The sequence below is a fragment of the Castor canadensis genome, chromosome 15, assembly GCF_047511655.1.
Source record: "Castor canadensis chromosome 15, mCasCan1.hap1v2, whole genome shotgun sequence".
NCBI lineage: Eukaryota > Metazoa > Chordata > Mammalia > Rodentia > Castoridae > Castor > Castor canadensis.
The window spans coordinates 77,231,887-77,254,598 of NC_133400.1; the positions used below are offsets into that span (position 1 = coordinate 77,231,887).

Genomic DNA, 22,712 nt, shown 5'->3' on the forward strand with positions numbered 1-22,712 from the left:
ATTGAATTTGATGAACAGCTAACATGGCTTGTAAAAACAATGACCATGAAATTCACCATTAGCAGGAATGAAGGATAAATGCTGTGTCAGGAAAATCATTTAAAAATGTAGTTTTAAAAGAATGAAATTATAGAGAGAATGCTGATAGTATCACTTAACAACATTTATAGCAACACAAAAGTGCACTTTTACCTTACACATCAATAATAAAGAAACAAAATTAAAAAACCTGTTGTGTATGTTGTCTTATGCCTACAGTACACAAACTAGTACATATTTAATTTTTAAATACACATCTTTTTAAATTACATGTATAAATTCAACTTTGCACCTTTCTCCCTTTCCCCCCATTTCTCAACTCAATACATGCCTGGAAAAGTTTCTGTAACACAGTGACAGTTACAAAATTGGCCAGGTCCTTGTCTATGTGGTAATATTCCATGGGAAAAAATCAGAACCTTTTGAGTGGCTTGTTAATATAGGTTGTCATTTCATAAATTATGAGTTCCATAATTTACACTAAACAACAGTCTAACACCCTGATTAGGTGAATATAAATCTAAAGTGCATTTCCTGTACTAGTAGGAGTTCTTTATGCACCATATTTCTCTGGCACATTATTCAATTATTCATATTAATATCCTCTTATTATGTACAGTTGTTGAGGACAAGTGATGATGGTGCATGAACAGCCCTGTCTCAAAGTACCTGCCCATGTCTGCTGGTATGTGTCTCTGCCCCACACTCCAGAGTGTCCATGTTCACACTGCATTTAAGAAACAGGTGGAACCAGATGTTAGTGGCTCATACCTCTGATCCTGGCTGTTTGTGAGGCTCAGACTGGGAGTATCACAATTTGAGGTCAATCTGGGCAGTTTATGAGACCCCATCTTTAAAAATAACAGAGCAAAATGGACTGGAGGTGTGGCTCAAGCAATAGAGCCCCTGCTTTGCAAACCCCAATCCCACTAAAAAAAAAAAAGAAAGCAAAACAAAAGAAACTGTCAAACTTACTACTCTGAAGTTATGGGCCTTAGAACATCACAGGGTATGAGGATAGAATTCCACTCGCATTCATCTAAAGAGGAGGAAGCCCTGAAAAGGTCTGACTTTTCTGTTCCATTAAACAGAACAAAAACTCATAAGCACCAGGTCATGATAGTGGCTTTCTGATGTAGCAACATGGAGGAAACTGGATATCATGATGTTGAGTGGAATAAGCCAGGTACTAAAAGTCAAACACTGCATGGTGTTATTGTATGTGGAAGCTAAAAAAGTCAATCTAGTTGAAGGAGAGAGTAGAATAGTGGTTTGCAGAGATTGGATAGGGTGAGGGTAGGGAAGGATTTTTTTTTAAATGCTAGTTATATCCCTTTTTAAAATACAGGTAGATGGAACAAATAAGTTCTAGTATTCCATAGCACAGTAAGGTGACTATAGTTAATAATAATTCAGTATATATTTCAAAATAGTTAGAAGAATTTTGAATGCTCCCAACATAAGAAATGATATATATTTGAGGTGATACATATATTAATAACCTTGATCTGATCATTACACATTATATACATGTATAGAACTATCACACCATATGTATAAATAGTACACTTAGCATGTGTCAATAAAAATAAAAAATAAGCACACACACAATTTCAAAAATTGGGTTAGCTTGACAGCTGGCTATAGGTTGAAGGTTCCTCAGTACAGTAAGGTCACATCACCAACAGGGATGACAAAAGAAGGCCCAGTGAGCAACTGGAGCTCACAGGTCTTAATAATGTTCATATAAGTAAAATAATTGAAAATTCAAAGCTAGTAACAGTCACGTTCCTTAATGGGAACATTTATATGCTAAATAGTATATTTTGTAGGTTTTACTAGAAACAATTTAGGTATAAAAAAACTCAACTATAAGGTAAAAACCATTTCAACATGCTATGTTAATTGTTCTGAAATATGAACAATTGGCTCTAGGATCTGATTTCTATATATTAATGTGTCTGTTATCACAGAAGGAAGTTTTAGGAAGTAGTTCACTTTTCCCCAGAGCAATTAGAGATTTCTATAAGTTACAAAAAAAGTTATGAAAAGTATAATTTTAAAAGTTACCTGTTCACTTCTTTTTAGCTTCTTAGAAATGAGTTTGGCATAATAAAAGGTTATTAGCTATTCTGAGAGAAATTTTCTTGTCCAGTGCCAAACTTCACCTCTTTTCATAGACATTAAGTAACTTATCTGAGATTGCATTAAATATTGGAACAAGACAGAACCCAGAAAATGGAACCAGAAACAAATAATCTCAAGGAGAAAGTAATTGGTTTTCACTTTTGGCAATATGGATCAAAAAGTCACAACTAACATTTTAAACAGCGCATTTAATTACATAGATAGGAAGGCAAGTGAAAGATAGGAACAGACTGACCTTTGCACATCTTTTTCATTGACACAACTAGAAAATACACAATAATTAGGTAGAAACTGGAATTATTCTATAATGTCCTAAGCCTTTGATTCAATGCATACTGATCTCTATAAGAACATTTTAATGTTCTGATTATTATTAGTTTACTATCAAAAGAGAGTGAAGGGTACCTAGATACTATTCCTCTCCTCATGCATTCCACTACTTCAAAGATCATAGTAAGTCAGAGAGTTTGGTTTTTGTTTAAAACATAACAAGAAAAATGATAATTGAATTTCATCTTGATCTCATCAACTGTACAAATTTTCATTGATTGCTTTAGCTTTGTATGATGCACTTCAAGGATACGTTGATAACATAAAATTTAGTCAAATTTTATTTAGAAAATAATCGCAATATGCCAGTGAAGATCTAAATTCATTATTTGTAATGAATTTACATGAATAAATTCTTTTCCCATGAGTCCTTATATTCCTCATTTAGTCAAGTCACATTTCTGTTCTGCATTTATGAAATAATCTAATTTATTTTACTAGGTGTTGGCCTCCATCTTGATCTTGTACTCCCATCTGTCAGAACAAGTCTTCCCCGATATTCTTTCTCTGTTTTGGCTCATTTGCAGTTTTACATAAAGTTGTAAAATTGCAGAATAGTGGAAAGAAAACCTTTTCATTTCATCATCTATAGATAATTAAAGGCTGTTATGTACATCTTCCATTTATTTCTTTTCTCTCTAACATATGTACATATAAATACTTATGTAGAATAAATATATAGATATGCAGAATTAGATAAATTTTTAAATGCTATTCTAGCATACATTTTCTTTACTAATTTGCTATGGTCACTAAAGAACCATAAATATGTTCCCTTATCATTTATCATTGATTCACAGAATTAATTGCTCTATATTGTTTCACTATAAAGGTGAGTATACTATATTTCAATAATTTCTACAATATTTATGCTCACTCACAAGATGTTGTAATTAATACTGAGATGGAAATCATAATGAATAAAATATCATGCACACCTATTTTATTTCCTTATAATAAATTTCTAGATGTGGATTGTTTTAATAAATAATATAAAATTATAAAGCTCTTAATCGCTAAATATCCTCTTCACAGTTGCAGACTATCAGTGAATAAGAATATCTTTTTCTCCATATCCATACTAACAAGTGGATAAGATTATTTATTTTATTCTTGTAAGATCTCTTTTTAACATAAAAATAACATTCTTTACTAGCACAATTTCAGGCAATCACAGTTGGAATTTAGCATCAGTTACCTGAGAAAATAGAGTCATGAATGCAGGTTCTCTTTTTATAAGAAGTGGCCAATCCACCAAATTTGCCTGTGCAATTTCAACACATACAACATATCAGTTGAGAACCACTTCCCTAGAAGATGTGATAAAATGCCATGTTGCGATACTCAAATTAGAGACTACCAAAAAGCACAAAGTTCGGCTATGGTTGTAGTTCACTGGTAGAATATTTGCCTATCATGTGTGAGGTCCTAATTTAGATCCTCAGCACTGAAAAAAAATGTACAAATTACACATGAAAGATGAAAAGCATTAACCTGAATCCTAGAGAGAATGGGCTTCCACTTAAATGGTCCATCCACATATAAAATTATTGCATACTGAGGAAGATTTTCAGTCTGGGAATAACTAAAGATTTTCCAGGGCAATAGATGGGAAGCTGTGATCCATCATTGACATAAAATACCTTATTTCTCTTGGGTTTATGTAATAATTATGGTTTTCGGTAGCAACTAACAAAAACACTTTTACTAGCTCAGACAAAGATGAATCCAGGTATTAAACAGAATGGGCACTTTTTCTTTTGCACTGTGTCACTGTAGTGTGTTTTAGCTCCTTTCTCTGACAATCTTTCTTCTTATATTGGCAAAGATAGGCCAAAAGAGCCTCAAGCCTAACTTATAACCTTTCAGCTTCTAATGGAAGAGAACATTCTTATCATCAAATGCTAGAGAAGGCAGTGATTGACTTTGCTTGGGTCTTCCATGGAAACAGTAAAACAATATTACTATGACAATAAACCCCATCAAGACCATTTGGAAGGAAGGGGGATTCCCTTACAGAAAAATAGATATCATGCTGACTGCCAATTCCTCTCTTCTATTTTTTCAGTAGACCTCTCTAAACACTGTCCCCTGCCCCCAAAAATAGCATTTTCTGTTTTCTGTTAGCTTCTGTTCTCTGTTTAGAAAAACTAGTGTTATGATTTCAATCTGAAAAGGCCCTCCAAACAGTCATGTGTTACAGATTTGGGGCCCCAATGTAGCAGTGTTTAGAGGTAGTGGCTTTTGGTGACTGGGTGATGAGGGCTCTAGCGTCATCAATGGATTAATGCAATGATGGAGTCATAGCTTACAGGGATGTAGGGAGGTGATGGAAATCTTGGAAGGAGGGTGTAGTTAGAGGATGTAGGTCGCTGAGGGCATGACCTTGAAGGGCATATGTTCCTCCTTCTTGGCTCCCCTTTCCTCACCGCTCTTCACTGGTCACCACAAGGTGAGCAGCCTTGTCCACATGCTCTCCAAGATGTTCTACCTTGCCTTAGGCCTAAAAACAATGGAGGCAACCAAATATGGGCTGAAACTTCTGAAACTGTAAATTAAAGTAAATCTTCTATTTTAAGCTGATATTTTTTTGTTTTATGATACTTTTTAATAGAATAATCATCTACATAATGACTATACAATACCAATGTTCTTCAATTGATACCAATGTGAAGCATACATATCTATGCTAACATACATTATTATAATATAACATATCAGAATCTACAGACATAAATTCTTCAATAGCAAGGTTATATATTCTGCATCACAAAATAATTCAGTATAATATTTTTGTATTATGAGAAACACATGACTTATTTAATCTGGGTTTATCACATGGAGTTGAGCATATCTATTTCACTTCCTTTTCAGAACTATTTATTATTTATTTATTTATTATTCATTTATTCACATGTGCATACATTGTTTGAGTCATTTCTCCTCCCTGCCCCTACCTACCCTCTCATCCTCCCTAACTTTCAGGCAGAACCTGTTCTGCCCTTATCTCTAATTTTGTTGAAGAAACAGCATAAGCATAATAAGAAAGACAAAGCATTTTTGCTACTTGAGATAAGGATAGCTGTATAGAGAGATTTCTAGCATTGCTTACATGTACAAATGTGTTACAACCAAAGTTGATTCATCTCTAACTGACCTTTTCACTAGTTCCTGATCTTCTTCTCATGTTAACCTCTGTTGCTACAAGGTTTCTGTGCTAGGTCCTCTGGAGTGGGGACATCAAACAGTTTCATGTTTTGGGTTTCTAACCTGTTCCCATACCTCCTGTATGTGTTCTCCCCTTATCATATGACCCAAGTTGAAAATATTGCTGTATTTGTCTTAGATCTAAAGTCCACATATGAGGGAGAACATACGATTTTTGGTCTTCTGAGCCTGGCTAACCTCGCTCAGAATGATGTTCTCCAGTTCCATCCATTTACTTGGGAAGGGTAAGATTTCATTCTTCTTCATGGCTGAGTAAAATTCCATGATGTATAAATACCATATTTTCTTAATCTATTCGTCAATAGTGGGGCATCTTAGCTGTTTCCATAACTTGGCTATTGTGAATAGTGCTGCAATAAGCATGGGTATGCATGTGCCTCTGGAGTAACCTGTGCTGCATTCCTTTTGGTATATCCCCAGGAGTGGGATTGCTGGATCACATGGCAGATCTATATTTAGATTTTTAAGAAGCCTCCACATTTTTTTCCAGAGTGGTTGCACTAGCTTACATTGTCACCAGCAGTGTACGAGGGTTCCTTTTTCCCCACATCCTTGCCAACACCTGTTGTCAGTGGTGCTTTTGATGATGGCTAGTCTAACAGGGGTGAGGTGGAATTGTAGTGTGGTTTTGATTTGCATTTCCTTTATGGCTAGAGATGGTGAGCATTTTTTCATGTGTTTTTTAGCCATCTGAATTTCTTCTTTTGAGAAAGTTCTGTTTAGTTTAGTGTTGCCCATTTCTTTGTTGGTTCACTGATTCTGGGAGAGTGTAGTTTTTTAAGTTCCCTGTATATTCTGGTTATCAGTTCTTTGTCTGATGTATAGCTGGCAAATATTTTCTCCCACTCTGTGGGTGGTCTCTTCAGTTTAGAGACCATTTCTTTTGTTGTGCAGAAGTTTTTAGTTTTATGAAGTCCCATTTGTCCATACTTTCTCTTAGTTGCTGAGCTGGTGGGGTTCTATTGAGGAAGTCTTTGCCTATACCTATTACTTCCAGAGTGTTTCCTGCTCTTTCCTGTGCTAACTTCAGAGTTTCAGGTCTGATATTAAGGTCCTTGATCCATTTTGAGTTGATACTACTACAGGTGATTAACATGATCTAGTTTAGTTTTTTCCAGATGGATAACCACTTTTCCCAACATTTGTTGAAGAGGCTATCGATCGTATATTTTTAGCGCCTTTGTCAAAAATAAGGTGGGCATAGATGTGTGGATTCATATCCAAGTCCTCTATTCTGTTCCACTGGTCTTCATGTCTGCTTTTGTGCCAGTACCATGTTGTTTTTATTGCTATTACTTTGTAATACAGTTTGAAGTCAGATTGTGATACCGCCAGCATTGCTTTTTTTTCTGGGTATTTCCTTGGGTATTTGTAGTCTCTTGTGTTTCCAAATGAACTTTAGGGTAGATTTCTCAATCTCTGTGATGAAAGTCATTGGGAATTTGATGGGAATTGCATTAAACTTGTAGATTGCTTTTGGTAGTGTAGCCATTTTTACTATGTTGATTCTGCCAGTCCATGAGCATGGGAGATCTTTCCATCTTCTGTAGTCCTCCTAGATCTCTTTCTTCAAGAGTTTCTAGTTCTCCTTATAGAGGGCATTCACATCTTTTGTTAGGTTTACTCCTAGGTGTTTGATTTTTTTTTGAGGCTATTGTAAATGGAATTATTTCCATATATTCTTTCTCAGTTTGTTCATTGTCGGTGTATAGAAAAGCTAATGATTTGTGTAAGTTAATTTTGTATGCTGCCACATTGCTGAAGCTGTTTATGGTGTCTAGGAGTTTTTGAGTAGAGTTTTGGGTCTTTAAGGTATTGCAAATAGGAATATTTTGACAGTTTCTTTACTTATTTGTATTCCTTTTATTCCTTCTTCTTGTGTAATTGCTCTGGCTAGAAATTCTAGTAATATGTTGAATAGGAGTGGGGATAGTGGGCACCCTTGTCTTGTTCCTGATTTTAGGGGAAATGGTTTCAGCTTTTCACCATTAAGTATAATGTTGGCTGTAGGTTTGTCATAGATTGACTTTACAATGTCGAGGTACTTTCCTTCTATTCCTAGTTTTCTTAGAGTTTTTATCATGAAATGGTGTTGGATCTTGTGGAAGGCTTTTTCTGCATCTATTGAGATGATCAAGTGGTTTTCCTCTTTGCTTCTATTAATGTGTTGTATTATATTTATAGATTTGCATATGTTGAACCACCCCTGCATCCTGGGATAAAGCCGACTTGGTCATGTGAATGATTTTTCTGCTGTGTTGTTGGAGTCAATTTGTCATTACTTTATTGAGGATATTTGCATTGATGTTCATTAAGGAGATTGGCCTATAGTTCTCCTTTTTGGAGGTGTCTTTGTCTGGTTTTGGGATGAATGTAATACTGGCTACATAAAATGAGTTAGGCAGTTTTCCTTCCCTTTCTATTTCATGGAACAGTTTAAGGAGGATTGGTATTAATTCTTCTTTAAAGGTCTGACAGAATTCAGCAGAGAATCCATCAGGTCCTGGAATTTTCTTTTTTGGGAGACTTTGCTGCTTCAATTTCATTTTGTGTTATAGGTCTATTCAGGTGATTAATGTCCTCTTGGTTCAATTTTGGATGGACATAAGTATCTAGAAATCTGTTCATTTCTTCACGATTTTCAAATTTATTGGAATATAGGTTCTCAAAGTAGTCTCTGATGATTTCTTGGATTTCCATGATATTTGTTGTTATCTCCCCTTTTGCATTTCTGATTTTACTGATTTGTTTTTTTCTGTTCTCATTTTAGTCAGGTTTGCCAGGAGTCTGTCAACCTTATTTTTTTTCAAAGAACAAACTTTTTTGTTTCATTGATTCTTTGTATGTTTTTTGTTGTCTATTTCATTGATTTTGGCCCTTATATTTATTATTTCCTTCCTTCTGCTTATTTTGGGATTTGCCTGTTATTGTTTTTCTAGGAGTTTGAGCTGTAGTATTAGATCATTGATTTGAGATCTTTCTGACCTTTTAATATATGCACTCATGGCTATAAACTTTCCTCTTAGGACAGCCTTTGATGTGTCCCATAGGTTCCGGTAGGTAGTGTTTTCATTTTCATTAACTTCCAGGAAACTTTTAATTTCCTCTTTTACTTCATCAATGACCCATTGATCATTGAGCAATGTATTGTTCAGTTTCCAATTGTTTGCATGTTTTTTTTACTGTTGTTTTTGTTGTTGAGTTCTAGTTTAATGGATTGTGATCATATAGAATGCATGGGATTATTTCTATTTTCTTATATTTGCTGAGGCTTCCTTTGTGCCCTAAGATATGATCAAATTTTGTAGAAGGTTCCATGAGCTGTGGAGAATACTGTGTATTGTGCAGAAGTTGGATGAAATATTCTGTAGACATCAGGTAGGTCCATTTGATCTATGGTGTGATTTAGATCTAGGATTTTGTTACTGATTTTTTGATTGGATGACCTATCTATTGGTGACGGGGGGCATTAAAGTCTCCTACTACCACTGTGTTGGAGTCAATATATATTTTAGGTCCTTCAGAGTATGTTTTATGTAATTGGGTGCATTGATGTTGGGTGCATATAGGCTGATAATTGTCATTTCCTTTTGGTCTATTTCCCCTTTTATTAGTGTGGAATATCCTTCTTTATCTCATTTGATCAATGTAGGTTTGAAGTCTATTTTGTCTGAGATTAGTATTGCTACTTCTGCCCATTTTTGTGGGCCACTGGCTTAATAAATCTTCTTCTAGCCTTTCACCCTAAGCCAGTGCTTATTTCTGTCGATGAGATGGGTCTCCTGTAGGCAGCAGATTGTTGGATCTTCCTTTTTAATCCAGTTTGCCAAATGGTGTCTTTTGGTGGGGGAATTAAGTCCATTAACATTCAGTGTTAGTATTGATAGGTGTGTGGTGATTCCTCTCATTTAGTTGTTTTTGTTGTTTAAGGATTTGATTCTGTGCAGCTGAATCAATGTTACTCTCTTCTTTCTTGTCTTTTCTTCTCTTGTGGTTTGGTATTGCCTGTCCTTTCATAGTTTTGTTTGCTTTCCTTTTCTGTGTGCAGAATTCCTTGAAGAATCTTTTGCAGTGGTGGCTTTGTGGTTATATATTGTTTTAGTTTCTGCTTATCATGGAAGACTTTTATTGCTCCATCTATTTTGAATGATAGTTTTGCTGGGTAGAGTACCCTATGGTTGAAGTTATTTTCATTCAGTGCCTGGAATACCTCACTCCATGCTCTTATTGTTTTTAAGGTTACCCTTGAGAAATCTGCTGTGATTCTGATGGATTTACCTTTATATGTTATTTGATTTTTTTTCTCTCTTTCTCTTATAGCCTTCAATATTCTTTCTCTACTCTCTGTGTTTGTTGTTTTAATGATAATATGCCCTGGGGTAATTCTATTTTGGTCAAGTCTGTTTGGTGTCCTGGGGGCTTCCTGTACCTGAATGGTCATAGTTTTGGGAGATTTTCTATTAATATTTTGTTGAGTATTTTACAAATTCCTTTTGCTTGCCCCTCTTCTCTTTCTTCAATGCCCATGATTCTCAGGTTTGGTCTTTTGATGGAGTTGTTGAGTTCTTGCATATTCCTTTCACAGGTGTTGAGTTGTTTCACTAATAGCTCTTCAGCTTTTTCTTTAATTTCCATTTCATCTTCAAGTTCTGAGATTCTGTCTTTTGCTTGTTCTAGTCTGCTGGAGTGTGGCCTTCCATTGTGTTTTGTATTTCTGTTTCATTCTTTTTTCTGAGGTTTTCCATATCATGGGTCACTTCCTCTTTGATATTGTCAATTTTTGCCCTTAATTCATTTATATCTCTATTTATGGTGTTCTCTGTTTCACTTTGGTAATTGTTTATGGCTCCTATGATTTCATTTATTTGTTTGTGTGTCTTCTCATATTCTTTATTTTTGTTGTCTTGAAATTTCTTGAGTGCATTCTGTATGTTTTGGTTGATCTTGTCTAGTAACATCTTCATGAAATTCTCAGTGATTTCTTCTTTCAGGATGTTCTTGTGGGCTTTGTTGGGTTCCTTGGGATAGTTTTCTTTGTTTTGTTGGAGGTTGATACTGAGTATCCATTTTCTTCATTTCCCTCTGAATCCTGTACTAACTTATTTTAGGGGTAGAATGGTTTCATCACTTTTTCGTCTTCCCATTGTTTCACTTGGTGCTGTTTCTGTCCCTGATCTCTGTGCAATTTAGTATTTGGTATCTTATAATAGTAAACTAATGAAACCAATTAAGAAAGAGAAAAAAGAAAAGAAAAAAATAGAGAACCAAAGAAATCAACACAGAGAGATGGTGGACAAACAAACAGCAAACAAGACAAACAAACACTTAGAGAGAAAGAAAAAAAATTCCATGTTCAGGAACAATAGAAGTGAGTCTTTGTAGTTCTGGTGTTATTCCTTCAGCATCCAGTCCTGATGTTAGTATTTAAGCAGAAGCTGTGTCTTAGTCTCGCCAGGTGGGTGGGGAGACTGGCCAGCTTTTTTTTCCCTGCCTTTTAGTGGCAGCTGCTTAGTCAGCTCTGAGGGAGGCCTCAGTGAGGTGTGGCTTGTCCTCAGGTTCCAGAGATCAGTTCTGTGTCCCACTAGCCATCCTGATTTGGAGTTGTGTTCTTGCTGTGTTGGCTTATTGGGGGCTTGTTACTTTGTCTCATTCCCTTTCTCTGGGCCAGTTTCAGAGATCTGTCAGCCAGCTCTCTGCTGTCAGTGTGTTATGCTGGTTTGTTGACTGTTTTTCAATTTTATGATGTCATTTGACTTTTAATGTAGCTCACTGGTTCAGGAGACGAACTTTGTGGACAGCTATCTGCCCTATTTCAGGCAGGGGCTCATCACCCGCCTACTGTCAGCCTGTCTGCCTTTCCAGGTTTTGTTTACTGAAAGTTTACACAGAGATCAGCTCCTTGCTTCTCCCCCCTTCTCTGGTGTGCTCAGTGCACCCTGCCCCTGTGTGTGTGAAAAGACACCCTGTGTGTGTCTTTTCAGTTCCTTGTTCATTATTCAGTTTTTTTAGTTTTCTTTTGTGGGGCAGGGTCAGTCTGACCAGGGGGCTATGCTGGTTTATCGCAGAAGTGACTGTGGGAGTACCATGTGCTGCTTATTTGCTCACCTGTTGGTCTGTGTTTCCCAAGCAGGTTTGGAGCTGGCATCTGGTGGTATGGGAGCCCTCCTGTTTTCTCAGTGTAATGTGGCATGGAGAAGTTTTGTATGGGCTGGGGGTTCAGGGTGTTGGAGTTTTGCTTCTTCTTGGTGTTTTTTTCTGCCAAGTGTGGCTCTAGCATCTCAGCAAGATTTTTGATTTATGGAGCTCACGCTCTCTGCTTCCTCCCGCTAATCACCATCTTGGATTCCTTAAGTTGATTTTATGAGCTTTTGTGTCAGAGTGGCAGAAAGCGCAATGATGTGACTAGTAGTTACCAAAAACAAGGCATCAGAAATGAAGACTGAGGCCAACATTTCTGTTTTAGAGGGATTTTACAGAAATATGGGTAAAGGCATTGGACCCTAAAGTAGAGTAACTGAAGTAGATAACTAACCAGCTGGGAAACTGCTAAAGCACACATGGGTGTGGTTTTGAATTGAAGACGCAACATTGTGTTAGAAAGTGAGAAAAATCTACTGGCATTATATTGAAAGGACTGTTAGGCTTTCCATTGGTATCTGCTTTATAAGTAATAAATAATCATAGACTAGTGTCCTCTTCAGTTGTAGCAATAATGTTTAATACTGTTAGCAGAAATAATGCAGGGTGGAGACTGATTAAGGTCAGTGGTTATAAATTACATATATATATATGAAAAATTTTCAAAATTTTTACATGCTTAGCATTACTTACATGTCCCTGAAGTGTTTAAAAATAACTTTTCTCTATCCTTTTTACTGATTTCATGTTGGGAAAGCAGATATTCACACAGAGCAATGCATTGTCATTCTTGGTATGACTGCATTTAAACTTGATAGGAGTACTTATTTCTATCAATGATTAGAATTGGTATAGTCTTTTTCTCTTTTTCCTTTCTTCACATGTTTCTCTTCAAACTTCTGTGGTGGACCACAGAAAACCTGATAAGTAACACTGGATAATGGATGTCAGATATTGACATCAGATTTTCTAACAATTGTATAAGTGAGGAAAAGTTACTAAATCTTCTCAGTCTCAATTTCCTTATTGTAAAAATTGGGAAAATACACCTACCATATCAGGTAAGTGAGAGAATTAGAATTGATTCCATGTACAAACTGTATAACAAAAACCCTGAAAGATAGCTGCTATTTAAAGATATCCTTTCTAATACCTGCTATTATTCACAAGGGGCAAGGTTTGGGATAAAGATAATCATTTCAACTGTACTTTCCCAAATGACAAGTTATCAAATAACTGCTAGGTCAAGACACTAAGTGTTAGGTCCTAATACACAGTCTTTTATTAGAAATAGATTCCAAAATTGGTTCATGATTACCAAAAAACTCATTAATCTTTTACACAATAAGCAATATAAATGCAACAATGTTTTCTTTAAAGACATTTGTACTTGGTCCAGATTATTACTTTAAATTTGTTAAAAATTGAACAGGCAAGTTCAATGGACTGATATATAGTTAAAACTTTAATTTTTCTTTGCCTTTATTTGTGGTAGAGAATTCTCGTCATCGTTACGCCTGACATTATATTTCTTCATTGTCTCTAGATAAGTTGCTATTAGAAAATATAGGTAGAATCTACCCAGTCTTTTTTTCACCAGATAATCTTTCAAATAGCAAGCACCATAACTGAGTTCAGGTGGCAGCCATCAGAGAGCTAAATCTTAATTGAAATGAAGATGAATGACAGAACTACATGCCAAAGACCCATTGCCCCAGCAAGAAATGAGAAATTCATGAATCAATATTGGTGGTGTGACTGCAGAGAAAAAAGAAAGAAAAGGGAAAATACTTAAACTTGCATGATGAATATTTCAGTGAACACAAATCTGTCTTTTTCATACCTTTAATATCCCCAAATTCTGGGGATCAACCATGTAGAACCAGAACCGAAGGGTACACACTCCAAGGCTTGCTGGGAAGTATTTGGTGGTGATGATTCTTGCAATGGATCCTTCTTTAGGGCCAGAAGAGTTGACATACAGGAAGTGCCGCCCACTACCTTAACAACAAATAATACACATTTTTTTCAGTACAATAATATATTTTACAGCATGAGACAATGTGTTTAAACCATTCACAAATACCATTTTCTCCCTAAATAAACACACACACACACACACACACACACACACACACACACATACACACACTTTAGCACAAATAATTTTTGGTGAGTCATCTATCAGTAACATAATTCTTCTGAACAAAAAGTGTGTTCATGTGATACAGAACATTCACTTTGGCATGACTCATGCATGAAGTGATCAAATATTTGTGTTGACTATGAAGGTGTCCCCCAGTTTGTTTAAGCCTGTTAATTTCAAGTCCATATTGTGGTTTGTATTCTGTGCCTAGAACAGGTACACAGTGGGTATTGAGAAATGATTGATATTGTTTCTTATGTTCAGGTTCTTTGATTTCTAAACTGACAAAAGTAGTAGTGAGTGGCAATAACTGCAGTGAAATGCAGTCTGAGAATCATCATTATTATGTTTTTCTGAGCTATAAATAGCTTCTGTACTCCTCAGCTGCATAAGTATGTGGAAACGTCTGTACTAAAAACCAGTGTACTTGTTTTCTATTGACATCATGGTAAAAATGTATCAAGATACTATTATTTTTTGTGACTTATTAAAGCTGCTAAAGTATTTTCTAATTAATATTCTTTTCCTGTGGCATATGATCAGTCATGGTGGACACCCTTTCATTTCTGATATTAGTAATTTGTGTTCTCTCTTTTCTATTTTAGTTAGCCTGGATTTCAACTTTATTGGTTGTCAATTTTAATGGTACTTTCAAAGGTTTAGTATCTAGTTTCACACATTTCTTTTATTGATTTTAAAATATAATTTCATTCATATACATTATAATGTTCATTATTTCTTTTCTTTCATTTACTTTGGATTTGAACTGCTTTTCATTTTCTAGTGCCCTATATTGGAATTATATGAATTTGAGATCTTTCTTCTCTTCAAATAAATGCTCTCAAAGTGAAACATTTCCCTATAATTGTTGATCCAGCTAAAACCTGCAAATTTTGATGTTTTGTTTTTAATTTAAAATAAAATATTTTAAGACATTTCTTGAGAGTTTTTTCTGTGACCCATGTGTTATTCATTTTGTTTTGTGTGTGTGTGTGGTTATGGTGGTACTGGGTTCTGAACTCATGGGATTTCACTTGCTTGGTAAGTGCTCTACCCCAATGCCTTCAGTCCTGACCCATATGTAATTCAAAAGCTTGCTGTTTAATCTTTATGTTTGGAGTTTTACAAATATATTGCTGATTTTTGGCTTAGTTCCATTAGGGTCAGAGAAATTACTTTGCATGATTTCCATTCTTATAAAATTGACGAGGTTGTTTCATGACCAATAATGTAGGCTATCTTTGTGATTATGTGTAACTTGATAATGATGCATATTTTGCTCTTGCTGGATGAAGGAGTCTATAAATGCATTAGATCCAGTTGAGGGCTGGTGCTGCTCAGTTTGGCTAGGTCCTTCTATCTGCTAAATCTGTCCATCATTGATAGACACATTTGAGTTTCCTGATCTAACAATGGCTTCATTTTTTTCTCTTTGAAATTCTATCAGGTTTGCTTCACAAATTTTGATATTCTGATGATAGGCCCTTAGATATTAAGGATTATTTTATCATCTGGAGTAATGAGCACTTTATCATTATTTAATTTTCCTCTATATCCCTGATCATTTTCCTTGTTTCAGAGTCTTTGTCTGAACTCCTTTGTTCCTTTGACTAATATAAGCATGGGTTTCTTTTTTGTCCCTTTACTTTTACTCTATTTATGTCTTTATATTAAATGTATATTCTTTAACGACAATGCATGTTTGGGTCTTGCTTTTTCTATCCTGAGTTTCTGTCTTATAATTCATAAATTTAAACTATTCTTTTTTTTAAATTCATATGTGCATACAATGTTTGGGTCATTTCTTCCCCCCTTCCCCCATCCTCCCTTTTACCCCCGCTGCCCCCTCCCTCTCCCCTCCACCCCCTCACTACCTGTCAGATACTATTTTGCCCTTATCTCTAATTTTGTTGAAAAGGGAGTATAAGCAATAATAGGAAGGACCAAGGGTTTTTGCTAGTTGAGATAGGATAGCTATACAGGGAGTTGACTTGCATTGATTTCCTGTGCATGTGTGTTACCTTCTAGGTTAATTCTTCTTGATCTAACCTTTTCTCTAGATCCTGGTCCCCTTCTCCTATTGGCCTCAGTTGCTTTAAAGTATCTGCTTTAGTTTCTCTGTGTTGAGGGCAACAAATGCTATAGTTTTTTAGGTGTCTTACCTATCCTCACCCCTCCCTTGTGTGCTCTTGCTTTATCATGTGCTCAAAGTCCAATCCCCTTGTTGTGTTTGCCCTTGATCTAATGTCCGCATATGAGGGAGAACATATGATTTTTGGTCTTTTGGGCCAGGCTAACCTCACTCACAATGATGTTCTCTAATTACCAGTGAATGATAACATTTCGTTCTTCTTCATGGCTGCATAAAATTCCATTGTGTATAAATACCACGTTTTCTTAATCCATTTGTCAATAGTGGAGCATCTTGACTGTTTCCATAACTTGGCTATTGTGAATAGTGCTGCAATAAACATGGGTGTGCAGGTGCCTCTGGAGTAACCTGTGTCACAGTCTTTTGGGTATATCCCCAAGAGTCGTATTGCTGGATCATATGGTTAAACTATTCTTGCTTAAAGTTATTATTGATATAGCTAACATAATTGTTACTTTTATATTCATTACTCTTATTCTTTGTTTCTTTTCCTCTTTTACTTATTTCCTATCTAGATTTAACTGTTCATTTTACATGATTCCATTTTTATCACCTAGTATATTGGTTATAGATCTTTTTAAAAAACCCTTTTATACTGGAGTAACCTTGAACTTGCATAATAAATTACAGCTAACCCAACTCCTCCTTCAGGTATTTTCACACCACTTCATTGGGAGTGGAAATACCGTCTGATGGAGTATTCCCATTTAATCCACCCATGTAATACCACATTGTTGGGCATTTCTAATCCCCTAGGTGAGTTTGGGTCTTCTAAAATAGTTTATTTTGAAGAAAGTTAAGAACAGAATGTGCCACAAACATTTCAGAATGACTACTTTTCTCCTTTCCTTGCTGAAAACTGAGAACCTTCTCTTTGGTCTTCATTATGAAAACCTGTTAGAGTTTTATAACTCTCAAAAATATAGTGTTCAGGGAAACCCCTAAAAACTGGGTCCTGCTGAAAATTTTATCTCTTAAACTTTTCTACACTGAGCCTGCAGCTATTGTCTAATCACAGCTTAGAATTTCACAGTACTGATTCCAAAAGGCTTCTGTTCATGCCTTCTGTTCCAGTAAGTTGTGACTCTGTATCCATCTGTATATTTCTTCAATTTGGGGGATAGTGGTTTACCTGTGACTTCAATTCTCTAATGGATCTAAAAAGATTTGTTGATTTTCAGTTATTCAACTTATTTCTCACTATAGGAATGGTGATGGTTCCTTCCAAAGACTTCTCAGGCTGGGTAAAAACTGGAAATGACTTCCATTGAGTTTTAAAAACCTTACCTGAAAATATCTTTTTTTTTCACTTTGAGTGCTTTAAAAAGGCTGGCAAAAATCTCAATCAAGGAAAATAAATAAGGAACACAACTAGACAATTATTGCAGCAAAATTTTCCTTGGTATAGAAGACAAAGAGTGAGAACAACTTGAAAAGTTTTCATGCAACATTGGTAAGCTGCCTTCCTTCCCAAATGTCCTTCAAAATATGTTGTATGTTCTGACAAGTACTAGATTAGGAAAACTGAAGACACTATTTTAATACTTCCATTAAAAAATTCTAAATTTTGCATTTTGTTCCAAAAATATTTGTTTGTTTTCTTATTTGGAAAATAAAAACATGTGGTTCATATGGCCAAGATATACCTAGACTCCATGTGTAAAACCTATGAAGAACTGTGGCTTATTCTTTAAAAATATACTTTTAAAAAATCCATGCTATCTTTAATTAAATAAGAACACATAGAATTTCCCATATCTTGTTGCCCTTTACACACGTGAGGATTTCTAATATTTTCCATTTTATCAGAAAACTTTTAAAACATTATCTTGAATAAGAACAATGTGTTGTTCTAAGCTGGTGAGCTGTAATAATAGCTTTTCTTTTCAGCTTACTTGAAAGTTGTGAATCTATTCATTCTATATTGCATGTGAAGAAATAGTTTTGTACTAGTCCCAAATAACTAGCCAATTAGCTAGCTAAAATGTTTCTATAAAACTGTTTTATGTTTCATACCTCAGTTGTTAAATAGTATAATATACATAATGAAAACTCATAAACTTCAATCTCAAAAGATCATGTTTAATTCAAACTTTAAGTATTTTTGCATGTTTAGTGATAACCTCATATTGAAAGTCAAATGTTTAGAACAGTAGGAAAAGTAGGAATTGTGTTCATTGATGCAAATTTAATCAGTTTTAGAAAGTTAACAATTGGATTCTGATTTGAAACTTTGTAATTCAGTAAGTTTATTCCCCTAACTGCATAAATATATTAGAACTTCCAAAACTCAGATATTTCTTCTGAATAATATCTGTCATATCTTTGTTTTTAAAAGGCTAGTTTTAAGTTTTGCATAGTAATCTAAATTAATTCTAAGTGCTCTGACATTCATCATTGTCTATGAATCCCTAAAGTAGTTCAGGTTACAAAATCCTCGGCGTCTCAGTAATTTTTCATGGTACACCAGACCACAGACAGTATCGTGATTTTGTTTACTAAGTACTTACGTCTAAACAACACAATAGTCATTAATATTCCCACAGTATTATGTGCACTTGAAAAAACAATAGATACAAATGGAATCCATAGACTTTTCATTACTTCATCCTTAAATAGACAATGATGGAATGTGTGCTGGTTGGGCACCACACAAATTCTCAAATCTTGAATTCAGATTGAACATCATTACCTTAATTTCCTATTCTACATTTCTTTCCCCAGTACTTACTTTTATTACAGCAACTGGTGAAGCATAGCTTAGCAGATATATGACATCACTGAAAGAAATGTCATACAACCCAATATCTGTGGTTTAGTGCTACATCATGAAATACAATGTAAACAATGAATTATTTTGGGGGGATGATTATCTGCCATTTCACAGCACCATATTTATTTTGGAACAGGGAAAAACAATGTCTTGTTAGGTTCAACAGAAAGAGATAGCCATCCCAATTATTATTTAGGGGACTCTGGACTGATTCGAAGTATGCCCCTCACAGCATGCTCTAATTTATTTATTTAATTTTGGTTATACAAAATTCTTTAGTTGAACACAAAAATTAAAAAGTCAATTCCTAGCTCAGGTGTTAAAGCACATCAGTGTGAAACTGTACCCATTTTAAAACAAGGATGCAGAGGTGTACCTATAAATTAAGAAACCATTATTGCACATTTGAAGTGGTACAATTTTTAATTCTGAAATTTTTCTATATCTAAGTTTGACTTTGAAGGGGAAAGTTTATTGTAGTGTTGTATTTTTTCTTGAGACTAATGAAAGTGAAAAGTTGCCTAGCCTCTTGAAACTATTAATAGAAATAAACAAATTATCCAGAAAGTATGTACTATGTCACAAAGTTATAACATGTTCCATAGAATATGCTACCAAAAATAGACTCCTACTTTTTCTAGCAAGCTCATGCTAGACTCACTTTCAAACATCTATAAACTTTCAGTTGCTCCATTGAGAGCTTCCTATTTATGTCTGGCAAAATCTTTGAAGGTCAGTATAGCATCCCATACAGTTAAGAATTTGTTAAAGCAGATAATAAAGCCTAAAACTCTCAACTGCCATAACATATTTACAGCTTAATGGTAAATCATTAAACCAATTCATTTCATTTATTTATATGTGACTCTGTAGATTGATCAACAGCATCCAGAGGATAGGTATTTATAGAAGCAAATTTTTTATTTGATTGATGTGGGACTGCTATTTGTCATTTCACAAAGTACTTCATTCTCATGTATTAGGCCAGAATGCACTCCATTAACTTTGTAAGTCTATCACACTTTAATTAAATACTGCTAGATGTCATACTCTGGAACATGGTATTCATTAAATATCTGAATTTTACCTCTTCTCACATTCCATCCCCAAATATTTTTGCACTCATTTTGTTCAGAGCTTGTACAGGTTTTATGATTTCAAGTTCTTAAGATTTTTGGGTACTGGTTGAATGTTTGACATCTAATTAGCTATAAGCAGGTACTAGTACAGGATTCCAATTAATCAATTTTAAATTTGAAAAACTCTTTAAAGAATTTCACACAATGTGGAAAACTAGGGACCAATTAGTGTCAAATGTAAGTAGTATAAATTCAGCATCAACATGTACTTTGTTCAAATCACAATGGCAACTTGATATCACAGTGCCCAAAATACATCAACCACATGGAGAACCCAACACCATGCTTCATGCCTTTCTTTGGTGCCAGCAGAGTGAAGAGTCTAATTTGTCTCTTAGATATTGTTAACAGCACTGTTAGCTTTTGAAAATGTATCATGGAGTTGTGTTATAAGGCAATAAATTTGACATTTCATTTTTAAAACGACACTTAATACTTTTAAGAGAAAGTTACATTTTTATGGCAGCAGTACCCTAAGACAAATCATATTCACTTGAACTAGGGTCAAATCATAAAAGATGATCTCCTGCTTCAAAGGATCTGAATTCACTCCCTGCTTTAAATTGAAAGCAATTTTCATCTTCTTTTTCCTTCTCATAAAATAAAGCTGCCTAATGGTTTTTAAAAATGTTACACAATATGCCTCTTTTTCAAAATAGCAAATTCTCCCTCCTTTGCAGGGCAACTTTCTCTGCCTGCTTCTACATCCTCTGTAATTTCTGCCTGTCCCTTATTCTAAAATAGAAGGGTGCATAATTACTATCAGTTGAAATGTCCTCAATTTCTTCTGGTACTTTCATTTCTCCCCTCCACTCCAGATTTCCAAAGTGCTGGCTATTTGTGTCTGCAGTTTTTCCAGAGCAGTAGACATGCTCAGAGGGAACAAAAGTTTTTTCAAAGTTGTCAAAATGGACACCACAAATGCAATGTCTGCAGCGAAGTGAATTTCCTTCATGATATTTGTGTTACTTCCATTTGGTTTCAGAATAGCTGTATGATGACTGGATTATCATCAGTAGTTTATTTTCTATGGACTGTTCTCTTCTGAGACTGATTATTATCTATTGGGATAAAAAATAACTTTTCACCAGAATGTCTCATTTTAATGTTACTGTTACTAAATTTGACACTATACATTAATCAGATATGAAAGTAAAGCTTCTATTCATGACATGCCAATAGAAGTTTTCATCTCATTTTGAAACCTCTTAGTTTTCTCAGTGGCAAGGATACCTGAAGCAAAAGAAGATGATATACACATGGAATTGGTTTGTACTTCCTATAAATTTAGGTAAAGATACAATTCTGAAGCTCTTAATGTTCACACAGGAGGACCCTGAAGAACTTCTTTCTGCGTCAAGATAATATTGGAAATATACATTGGCTTATAACATTTCTATAACTTGATCTAATTTTGGCAAATTGACATTAATGAAAACTGTTTTGTGGTCATGGAAGAAGGAAGAGCTAATAAAATAAATTATAAAATTTTTTCTTTCTAAAAATGATAAATGGTAACTTATAAAAGGGTCTCAGTTTATTTGGAAGAGTGTAGACAGTAAAGGGCTAGGGAGCAGTAGAGTGCTTGCCTAGCAAGCACAATGTCCTGGGTTTGCTTGCCAGGACCACCCCTAACCTACACATACACCACCCCTAACCTACACGTATACCACCCCTAACCTACATATACACAAATTCTGCAGATCCAATAAGAATGGAAGAGGTATTATTTTCTTTGGAACTGAAAATTATATTATCAGATTCTTTTAATGAATATTTGATCAGCAGAAATTGCACAGGACTGACCACTGGTTACCTCTAAGGCACTGGAACAACAAGCTTCACTTCAAATCCTGACTCTACCATTTATTAGGTCTGTGACCTTAGACAACATATTAAAATGTTCTAAGATTCAGAAGCAACGAGAGAAAATTATAGCAAGCACTTTAGCCTCATAGGGTTCTGGCAAAGATTAAATGATATACTGCATTTAAAGTGTTTAGAACACAGTTGTAAATTAGTGCTACTCTCTTGGGAAATTCAGAGAAGAGATATAAAGATGATTCCAGCAGTGGGAATAAGGTAACTAACAATAACTTATTGATAAAAATCACTATTGTAGAGCAGGAACTATGTTTTCCATTTGGATATTAGAGAGATATGGTTGGGAAAAATATAAAACACATGCCAAATAATTTTACAATAAAAGGTAATATCATGTCCTGTTTAGAAGACAAGCATAGCCTGAGTTCAAATCCAAACTCTGATATCTATAATGTGACTTTGGGAAAATCCCTAAATCCTGTCTCATATTCACCAACTGTCAAGCAGGGTTTGCAGTAGGAATGCACAAAGGGTTATGCAGAATTATAATGAGCACATGAGATGAAATATTGACATAGGTTGTGTAGTTCAATAAATAAAATGTGCAAATTTGGTAAATGAAGAAAGCCTTGATAAAAATGTGTAGAATAACAGAAAACTGTAATTGAAAAAACCTCCATCTTATAAGTCCTTATTTAAGAAACCACTGTGAAAACAAAAACACAAAAAGGGGACAAAAATAAGGATGCCAGAGAAAATTTTACCTTCTGACACCTATCACTAGAGCAAACAGTA

General features: G+C 34.9%; 1 protein-coding gene across 1 annotated transcript in view; it reads right to left on the reverse strand.

Annotated features, from left to right (window-relative positions):
- The window catches only part of Malrd1 (MAM and LDL receptor class A domain containing 1), a 598,455-nt gene that overhangs the window by 130,025 nt on the left and 445,718 nt on the right, over positions 1-22,712 (reverse strand). Inside the window, exon 32 of the mRNA XM_074056557.1 lies at positions 13,727-13,884. Within this exon, the coding sequence (XP_073912658.1) occupies positions 13,727-13,884 (158 nt within the window). The remainder of the gene's footprint in view (positions 1-13,726; positions 13,885-22,712) is intronic.